Below are 10,994 nucleotides of genomic sequence, written 5' to 3'. Positions count from 1 at the left end.
TTAGCTTTAGAGAAACTGGGTGATTTCAGGATATTTGGTTAATAATTTTATCTCTAATTGTGTTTTTTTTAATTCCATTACAGTATGTTCAAAACTATTCACTGATTAAATGGGTCAAACAAGTGATTTCTTCTACAATCCCAAAAGAATTTTAAAAATGGATGAATGGAACTATTCCTGGTACTCTCAAGGAGCTATTCATTCCCTACTAGTTTTCAGCACAGTGGCATTGGCTCCAAGCAAACCACACAATCCCGACTTTACCTGCAAGAGTGGTACTGTCTTCCTAAAACAAATATGCGACTGCCTTAAAGTAAATAATCCCTCATTTACGTATGTAAACACTACTTGTGTTAGCAGAAATAAAAATCAGCCAAGTGTTTGCTGCGATGTATGTTTTAATTCAAAGTGAGTCTTGACAGTGATACACCAGAAATTCTTATTTTTGACACTCACTAAAATATAGTCACTTGAAAAACCCGCTTTTTGTGACAAAGTACAGAAGGCTTGGTCACATTGAAATCACTGAGAACTAGAGAGAAATACTATCGCAAACTCTAAGACACATTACAGCCATAAAAATTTTTCCCAGTCCTTATTGTAATATTGCACAGTGCAACTGCTACATGACAAACTAGTGTAGCATAGAAATAAGAGCAAACCCAAACAACCAATGAGAGAGAGAGAAAGGAAGGGGGGAATAGCAGGTGGGAAGGGGAGGCCAGAGGGAGAGATATATGAAGGGGAGGGAGGGAGAGCCACAAGTCTACAAAGTGTTACACAGGTAACAGTTAAAATTCAGTAATCAAGTCTACATCATTGGGCTTATTCAAACAATATCTTCCTACACCTTGCAGTGTGATTTAACTTTTACATAACAAAAATCAAGTTAAAATTAGCAGTAGAAATTTAAAACATTAAAATCAAAAGATTTAGCTGATACAGTAGCATATCTGATTAAACACCCTGAAAGATAAAAATTGATCAGGCATTTTTATAAAAATAATTTGCAAATTAAAAATAGTATGCAATATGCAACTCTGTAGTCATGCAGTGTTTTATTTAAAAAGCCATTAAAACCAACAAAGAAAATGTTTATAAATGGTTTAAAGAAGGGTAATAGTTTTCCAGAAGTTTTTTTTTAAAATCCATTTGTTTAATTTAGATGAAAGAATTTCCAAAGAAATTTGCATTTCTTCAAAATGCAAAAGGTTTCCATGATTACAATCCATAAAGAGTAGCATACTTAGCTGGGGAATATCTGTAACAAATATTATTATAAGACAACATTAAGGTTTTGAGTTCACTTGTCAATGTAACATCATCACAGCCTTACAACTTAAAACACAGGAAAATAAAATACATCAGAGCAATGAAAGGCCCCAAACAAAAAGAAAACAGTTATTGTTGGTGTCCCCAACACAACCATTGCCAGCAATGGATTTTGCATTGAGAAAATCTGATTCCTAGGACCAAGTGACAGAAATCAACAATCTGCTGGATTATATAAATAAAATAAGACTGTGAAGGCATATGACAAGTTCATTTAGACATTTTCTTGACTCCATAAATTTATGCTTGTTTACATGTGTAAATTATATTTAAATTCCTCTCAGGCTACTCGTTTTTTGATGTTTATTTTATATACAATTATCTTTGTATAAAATGCATAGAGTTGATTACTAAAAACACTGAAACTTGTGGGAAAAATTAAGCTCCTTCATTTTCAGTGTATCTAAAAATGTACTGCTGGTATTATTTTGTGATCTAATACTGTTGTTTGTTTTTGTTTAAAAATCAATTTTAGGCACATTTATTTCACCTAGATAGTCATTAAATAAAACACTGCTTGTGTTAATGGAGTAAAGAAAAATATATCCCTTATAAGTTTACTGACAATTCGGTAAGACAGCTGTACTAGTGGTATGAAATTCATTCATTTAAAGAAATGCTCTAATTTCAAAACATTTGGGGATTTTAAGCTCAAATGCTTTGTTTGCACTGTTTATTCCAGTAAATGCTCTAAAGACTGTATTCCAGATTTTGTTTCCAAAAAAGAAAGTTAAGTCAAGCCTGCAAGATACAGCTTCTCAAGTGTCTACGCAATGCCAGTATGAAAACGTAAAAATAATTAAGTTACATTGATATATCCCATTTATATGCAGCGATGAGTTCAAAAGTTAATGTTGATAAAATACTGATGCAAGTAACACACCCCAAAATAACATAGGCAATCATCTTCCATCATTTACAATACAGTAGTTACAATGACACTCCAAACAAGAAAGCAAAGTATAAATCAAAATCCCCACTTCTATTTCATTCAATCAGACTTATACAGAAATTAGAAAGCTAAATAAGAACTAGTTAATCATCTAATTTCACAGCTATCTGAAGTGGCAATCATTATATAGCAGCTTATCTATGATACATTCAAGATAAATGATACGATTTATTACTTGCCCATAAGCTAAAACACAGCCTCATTTTAATATCTTTCCCTAAATCCCATCTCTAAACTATGATATACTTGAGGTCTATGCAAAAAAGTAGCTACCTTTTTATAGGAAATGGATGATTAAGTCTTTGGTGCTGCAAAAGCAACTTCTTTTAAACAGAACCACACACAATCACACACACACACAAACACACACACACACAAAAGAAGAAAAAGAAACCCAAGACACACTTTGTGGGAAAAAAAGCACGTAAAATTTCTTGTCCCTGACGGAATGTATTAAATAAGCACACACCACCAACAGGCAAAAACAAACACCATCGTGTAAAACGCTTAAAAGCTCTCACATGCATAAATGAAGGATTTCACACAAAGGACTCACATCTTTTCAAGCTTCAATAGTAAATATTCTGCTACTACTTATTAAATACTGCACGGTTTGCTCAAGCTAAGATGAAACCACATCATGAATCAACAAGCATTTTGTACTTCCCTTCCTTATCTAGTCCACGTCCAGCTTCCTGCACCTCTACACGCTGTAGGAAATCCACTCAGACTGAACCTTTCTTGGATTGGATTGCAGTTCCACTAAGCGTTATAAAATGCGGAGTTGTGAGAGTTTACTTATCAGCTACCCATAAGAAACTGAATCAACTTTTCATAAGCATTGCTAATTGCTTGCTTTTCTTGAAGCTAGATCATTAAAAAAAAATCAGACAGCAGAATCTGGCTATAGCAAAACATGCTGCCTTCTTGATAAGGAAAAAACACCCACTACCAAAAACTATACCACACAAAACCAAAAATAAACATCACTCTACCAAAAAAAAATCAGCAGATCTGAATTTTAAGTGCTGCAGTCCTCAACATTTATATATATGTAGTAACATTAACAACCTCAAATATTTAAGGCACTATGTGTGGGAACGGTTTACAATGCAGCTGAGATTATTAGGACAACATTTAAGAGCAATGTCTAGGCAAAATTTTGCCCATGCAAGACACATGCAAATGTGAGAACAATAGCTCGCCTTTGTTAGATAAGTGACCCAACATTTAATACCAAGACAGAGATAATAACACAAACAGTTTACTTGTACACTGTACGTCTGACACATGTGCATCTGTTGCTCTAAATCTGTACACTGAATGGCTTCCCAAATGTAGACGTGTCTTGCACTAAGTAGAAGGCAATTTTATAAAAAATAATAGGAGCAAAACCGGACTTTGGCTCCCAAAAGTCACCTGTCTAAGTAACTATATAAGAGAACATGACCAAAGACAAGTTATACCAAATGTGCAAAACACATTAAAAGTGAGTTTTTTTAAAGCTCAAAGTTGTTTAAATTGCACCCAAGTCTACATGATTCAAAAAATAATTTTCTTGTGCCATGGCTAATATTTATTAAATACCATGTTTTTGTTTTTAATCCAACATTTGCATCACTGAACTTCAATATATTGTATTTGAGTTCTCACATATATGGATATTGGCTAAGTTTTGTTGGACTCAATGGAAATCCAGTGTAAGTAGGTGATGCTGCAATGTAAGAATGTGGTGGGAAGATTGGTTTGTACTGAGTCTGATGAATGGTTGGGGAAGGTAGCAGACGGGGATTTATTCCCACTGGGACTTGGTGAACTATGCCATTAGGATGAGAAATACTGTAGGTTGGATGCTGTAATATGGGTCTTGAGGTACACGGAGAGGCCAAGAGGTGGGTGACTGGCGCAGCAGTAGCAAGTGGTGCAGCTGGTGGGTACGGAAGAAGGGCAGGCTGCCCTGCGCGGGGTGCAGTCCCAGCCAGAGGGGCACGCACCACTGTGTGGCTTGGGCTACCCTGTGACAGAGCAAAGGGGTGACTGCTAACAGGAGCTGGGACGTAAGCTTGCTGTCGCCGATGTCCGTAGTTTCCATTCCACTCTTGATGACCAGATCCAAAGTGTTGAACCTGTCCATGGAGAAAAATGACTCACTGTTATACATAAGAATAAAATTAATTGAAGAAATGTGGCAAAATTAGGACATAAGTTCATGTTTGCATAACACATGTACTGCCTGGATAGCTAACAATCCCTCTGCCTAAATAAGAGAGTACTTGAGAGCAAAAGGGGCCAAAAGACAAACTCATTCCCTGGTGACTAATCCTATGAGCTAATTATCTCTGAAGTTAATTAGGCTTGTAAGTCCTAGGATGCTAAGACACACAGTTCATTACCAGGTCTATGAAGGAAAACTTTAGAACCTGGCAAGAGAGCCTGTGCTCTGATGGCATAGCCAGGATGAGGCACTGGAGTAGAATTTTAGTGTCCATATGTTTATCACTGATTAAGTAGGGACATAGGACTCAAAGCTCTAAGGGGACCTAAGGAGATGATCTAGTTCACTCTCCCTCATAAAAACGAAGAAACTCAGGACTTTGAGGCCTGGAAGTCTCACAACTGTAATGGTTAGGTGCATTATAAATTCTTGCTATTCAGTCTTAACTGGACCCCTAATGCGACAACGTGACAGTCTTCCCCTTCCTCCCTGATTCCTGATTTCACTTCCCAAAGAAGCTATTTGAAATCTCTTTTAGCCTCACCCCTCTCAGCTGAGGACTTTGCACCTTACACTTTACTAAAAAGAACTGACACCATTCAATTTGAACTTACTCTTTCCCCATTTTCCTCATCTCCTATTCTCTCCTCCTTTTCCCCAGTCTGTGACAAAGAAGTGGTCCTTTTCCTTGCCAAGGCCAACTCCTTATCTGTACTCTGGCTCTTATCCCCTTCTGTCTTCCCCAAAAGATCTCATCCTCAGTCATTGCCCACTCCTTCAAATCTTAAGCTTCTTCATTACAACTGTTTCCTATTCTCTTGCCTCCAGACATGCTCAATCCTCCCCAGCTCACAAAAAATTTGTATCTATCCTACCATCTCCTCAAGCCATCATCCTAAACCTCTCCTACCCTTCTCAGCCAAACTCCTGCCCCCACTTCCTTCTGCATCCCCTTACTCCTCAAAACTGTAATCTGGCTTCTGACCACCTCATCACTCAACCAAAATAGTTCTCTCCAAAGTGACTAATGATCTTACTGATCTTTTCTTAGTCCTAGTTCTTCTGGATATATTTGCTGCATTTGAAATTGTGAACCAATGACGCCCCTGAACATTCTCCCTGTCTGGGTCTTTAGATACACTCCTCTTTTCTGGTTTCCCTCCCATCTCTCTGACCACCCTCCTCCACCTCGACTGGCTCATCACCCATAGCTACAAGCATTCCCTAAGTTTCTGTCTTAGACCCTCAGGTCCAGAAAGTTGGTGATTATCCTAGACTCAACACTCTCATTCACCCTCTATATCCACTCAGTTGCATCTCTGACATCCAGCTCCTTTCCCCCCACTCACACAGACGCCCCCACTACTTCTTGCCTAAATTATAATAACACTGTCCTCATCGGTATCCTTATCACAAGTCTTTCCCCACTGCCACCAAAGCAATTTTCCTTAAGCACAGATCCAACCATGTCATCATGTCCCTACTCCACAAATGCCCGTGGCTCCATAAGTAATTAAGTAACAAGTAATAAAACATAGAAGAATGATCTAACTACCATTAATGTAACCTATACGAAGTGAATGAGAATATTAAGACCAAAACATTACTTCCCCTAATTCTGTGATCATCTGTTTCTCACCCCAGGTGTCATCTTCAAAGCCTTTGTACTGGCTGACCCTCTATGCCTGCAAGGGCCCTCCTCCTTACCTCCACTTCCTCCCTGATAGCTCAGGCATCATCTTCTGCATGAGCCCTTCCTGATCCGCCCAGCTGTTACTTCACTCCCTCCCACATCACTTTATCTTTAACCACTCTGTATATATTTGTATTTATTCACTTTATACGTAGGTTATGGGAATGCAGCTTTTATGTATACTTCTTGTCTTCCCTAAGAACTCAATGACAGTAGAGTCTGTTTTTTCTTTGTCTTATATCCCCATTGCCCAGAAAAATTCCTGCCATATAGTAGGTGCTTAATATCTGTATTAATTATCTGTATTATTATTATCTGTATATTATTATTATTATCTGTATTAATTAATATCTGGAATAATTGTCAAGTGTGACCAAAGTCACAGAGGTAGTAAGAAGAGCTGAGATTCTTTCCTAAGAGCTCACACTCCAAACCCAGTGGTCCTTCCATCAAACCACAAAGAAAAAAAAAACCCCTTTTTTATACATAATTTTATTATTTTTTAAAATGTTTAAACATGAGGACAAGTTAAACACAGTAATTAAGTAACATAAGTAATTAAGTAACAAGTAATAAAACATAGAAGAATGATCTAACTACCATTAATGTAACCTATACGAAGTGAATGAGAATATTAAGACCAAAGCACTTAAAACAAAAAATGAGAGAATAAAATAATCTGACAATCTAAAGATTAGAACTTTTTATAGAAGTATTCATAATCTAAGGATCCTTAATTTCATTTTCCAACTTACTTAAGATAAGGAAAAGGGTGAGAAAAAAATTTATCAATGCACCACACATTTCTAGGGTCTTTTTACAAAGTGAGACATAGTTGATGAATTAGAAACCCAATAACAACAAAAGAGTTCATGAATAAACACACCTGACTGAAATTCAAATGTTGCTGCTGGGATGCTGTTGTCAGTTTTTGCTGACGGTTACTCATAGTAGAAGGCTGGTTTAATCTTCCAGGAGCAGATCGACCTTTTCCTAATGGCTGACATATGGAATCTAGCAATCAAGAAAATATTGCAGAGTTGGAACATTTCCTTCTCTAAGAAAAATCTGAATGGCCTTTAGATTTCTTGGTATTCTGCATAGTTACCCAAAATCTTAAAATTAAGAAAGAAAAAGGTTTTTATGGGCATAATTTTCCAGACCTTACAATGGCATAGGAAACTAGTGGAAAGAAAAATACATCAGCAACAAGATATTTCTTTCAGAAAGGAAAATTTTAGTCCCTTCAAAAAGGACAAGGAGAAGGGTCAGGGAGAGAAAAGAGCCTAATTTACCTGTATTTGCCATATGCTCATCTGAATCAAGTCTATTTTCTAGTGTCACTGGAGGTACCACCACAGTACAGACAGCTGGTTTGGTTTCTGTGTCAACAGCTGCTATTGACTCTGTAATTTGAGGGGAGTCTTCTACAAAGCTGCTATCTACAAATGGACTGTCATGTCCTGAAGAGTCTGAGGTTGGGGAGCCATCCACGGTATCACAGCCACTCTCCTGTTCATCATCTGACATACTAAAAAAAAAAGGCATTTTTATGAAAATATTTTCTCTAAAATTAGTAATAAACATAGCCTATATGAAATCTAGGCGCTCATTAGAACACTAAATCCCAAACAGGTTATTCAGGATATGATACAGATTTTCATGTTCATTATGTAGTCAATTTCTTTATTTCTACAGCAGATTTTTATCAAACAGTTGAATCATTTGAATGTCTAATTCTCCACATTATTCCTCCCTTAAAAAGATTACCATCCTCAATTCTTTGCCTTTCCATAATATCCCAAAGGTTTCATGGGCTATGTGAGCTATGCCTTCAAGGATACCAATAGATATTATGGGAAGATAGATAACTAATGAGTTAAAATTAGAATGGATTTTTTTTTTTTAAAGAATCAGTTATAACCCAAATAATCACATCCATAGATACTGTTTTGTCTATCCGGGATGGTTTCTCCCTTTTCTGAACTCCTATAGTACTCACCATATGTACCAATTATTATATTGTACCATTACATTACCAATTACTATAGTACATCACACAGGGCAGTACATATAATTTATATGGATACTCCCTTGTGTCCCTATATAGATTATAATCTAGTTTAAAGTGAGGAACCCTTGATACATCTTTGTAACTGTTAGAACTAACAGTGTACATAGTAACCTAGTACACAGTACATAGTAACCTAGCACATAGACTAGGTATACACTTAATAAATACATCTTCTAATTGGGTATTGAGAAAAAACAACAAATACACAAAAATAAGACTGAAATTTGAATTTAGCTGCCACTAAAAAATTCATTAGTTGCTTCAAGCTGAAGTCAATTTATTTTACTTAAGTTTCTGAACAGTTTTCAGAGTTAGCTAGGTTACTCTGGTTACTAGGTTACTAGGTTAGATAAGGAAAGGCTCACTGATGCTATCTACAGTATGCAGTATTTGTTGAATCAATGAAGCATTAAAAATATGGGTCTGTTTAAGAGGCCCAAGCATAAGAATATTCACAGAGCAATGCCAATCAATCACCAAAGCTAGGAAATAAAGCAATTCAAAGCCTTTCCTATGAGACAATGGGGTAATGATTATCTTTAGCTTACAAAGAAAGTACTTCTTTTTCAGTTTTATCCTACATAGTTTGGCATACATTTTATTCTTATGGTAAACATGTCATATGAAATAAAACCTGCTAATTGGGCTTCCCTGTGCTTTCAAAAATCATGTGGCATTTAGCAGAACTTTTATTTCTCACTCTTCTAAAACAATTAAGAAATTCCCACCACTAAGCAGATTTTTTAAAAATGCTGTCTAATCCAGTTTATTTGAGAGAAGTTGTCAATACAATAAAAGAAAGCCAGTTTGCTGCAGAATCCTTTCCTGCCAGTGGTCCACCATGAGGACATATTCAGACCCAGCATTCCTTGCACTTCCCAAGTCTCAGGATTTTTACTACAATTTATTTTTAAGGGGCATGACCTAAGTGCAGTCTGTCTGCTGAGTTTTCTTTACCTGTTCAGTCTCTTGCCAGGAGATGGGCTGGACTGGTCAGAGGAACTGGTGCTTAAGGTGCTATCGGGGCTGCTTAACGAACACATCCGATCAATATTCAAAGTGCTCTGACAAGCTTCACAATCTAAACTACCTTTACAGCTGAAACAGAAGAGAGAACATAGGTCAAAGAGACTGAGAGTAAAGACTCTTTATTCCCATTACACAGTTGAAAACAGTTGAAAATATAGACAGTCACCCAAGGAAAGTGATCTTTGAAGGACCTAGAAACTGCTGCATTTATTCTATTAAATGCTTTCTACTGTCTTTCCATTTTTTTTTTTTGTTTATAAGCAATTGGGGTTAAGTAACTTGCTCAAAGTTACACGGCCAGTTATTTCTGGGTGTGGTGCTAAGTATCTGAGCCCAGATTCGATCCCCAGGTCATCCCGACACTGGAGCCGGTGCTCTTACTCATTGAGCCACCTGGCCGCCCTGTCTTTCCATTTTATAGGACCCAGTCCTTTCCTGTGAAAAATTTCTAACATTCTTAAAACAGCAGAGGAGCATTATGGTATAGTGGACAGAGTACTGCCTCAGTCATGAAGAACTGGATTCAAATCCTGCAGGCAACACATGCTGGCTGTGTGACCCTGGGCAAGTCGCTTATCCTCTAGTGCCCCAGGAAACCCCCTAACTATAAACTGCAGCAAAGCTGCTGATGGGTATGGACAGAAGTAGTTTCTCACTAGGACATCCCTTCATCAACAAAATCACAGGTCTAGACTTTCACTAAAGGAAGTTCAAGGGAACAGACTAACTTTACAATTAACTTTTTCATTAGTCCTAAAACAATGGAATCTGAATTTGGGAAGGATAAGCAGAGTCAGAGGTCCACAAGTAACAGTTTTTCTGCATCTACTTCAAAGACCCTGACAGACAAGGAATATCACTGAAACAAAATGATTAGCTTTTCCCCCTACAAAAGAGGGCACCGTTCTCCTTAAGGAACATCTTGAAGAACAACAGTAATACTACTCTTTTTAGGACACTTACTTTCTAACTGAATGACTTTGCGCTGCGTCTTCCTCATCAGTGTCACTACTAATAGTGATCACACTCACTACAGGACTCGGGGTGTCTGTAATGAGGATAGCCTCCCGCTGCTTGTCGGAAGTTGACGAATCAGGGTCCTCCCTTAGTGATGCTTTGCAACCATTTTTTTCTTCTTCTAAGTTATGATTGTCCTGTGTTTCTGTGCAACTAACTCGCTCAACTGCTTTCATATTTATTATCTTTGGAGAAATAAATGCCGAACTGGGGATATTGGTATTCTGCAAAGAATTACTCCTGTAAAAAAATTAATCATTATTCATTTCTATAGAGACTCATTTAATAGACATTTTAAGATACCTTAATAAACAAAATATAGGATCATGCATATGGTATACATTCACATACAGAGCTTAAGTCTTCACACAAGTATAAAACATAATCATTATTAACATAATTACCATTAACATGGTAAAATATACTCATGCCCAAATCAAAAGGCCATTTCTGTAGATATATTTTAATGCTCTAAGTTACTAATGTCATAGGCAAATAACAGATCAAAAGTGCAATAAAAGCAATCTTACCAAGTGAAAGCATTTATTTCCTCTCTTCCTGGCTCCCATTCCATTAGTTTTACCAAAATACCTCTGAGAAATTAAGAAGGGAGCTAGCTTAGTGTTTGTTTTTAAACAAACAAGATTATTTCTAATACAACACAAGTGGTCCTTTTGTGCAC

At 36.9% G+C, this 10,994-nt stretch overlaps 1 protein-coding gene across 8 annotated transcripts in view; it reads right to left on the bottom strand.

The window, feature by feature from the left end:
* Positions 1 to 380: 380 nt before the first annotated feature.
* Positions 381 to 10,994, bottom strand: part of HIPK3 (homeodomain interacting protein kinase 3) — a 168,603-nt gene continuing 157,989 nt past the window's right edge. For 6 of the 8 annotated variants that reach the window (XM_069091372.1, XM_069091374.1, XM_069091376.1 and 3 more), the window contains 6 exons: positions 10,843 to 10,905; positions 10,259 to 10,552; positions 9,224 to 9,364; positions 7,488 to 7,723; positions 7,079 to 7,206; positions 381 to 4,410 (listed from right to left, as the gene is read on the bottom strand). In XM_069091372.1, the coding sequence (XP_068947473.1) occupies positions 3,934 to 4,410; positions 7,079 to 7,206; positions 7,488 to 7,723; positions 9,224 to 9,364; positions 10,259 to 10,552; positions 10,843 to 10,905 (1,339 nt within the window). In that variant the 3' untranslated portion in view covers positions 381 to 3,933. The remainder of the gene's footprint in view (positions 4,411 to 7,078; positions 7,207 to 7,487; positions 7,724 to 9,223; positions 9,365 to 10,258; positions 10,553 to 10,842; positions 10,906 to 10,994) is intronic. The other 2 variants (XM_069091379.1, XM_069091380.1) reach the window with 1 other exon arrangement.

Source organism: Petaurus breviceps, unplaced genomic scaffold (assembly GCF_028583685.1).
Source record: "Petaurus breviceps papuanus isolate PSGF00001 unplaced genomic scaffold, PetGlider_PUasm1.0 188, whole genome shotgun sequence".
In the NCBI taxonomy this organism is placed as follows: domain Eukaryota; kingdom Metazoa; phylum Chordata; class Mammalia; order Diprotodontia; family Petauridae; genus Petaurus; species Petaurus breviceps.
Note: the sequence above shows the minus strand (reverse complement) of the source record. Positions and strands in the feature narration are given on the sequence as shown.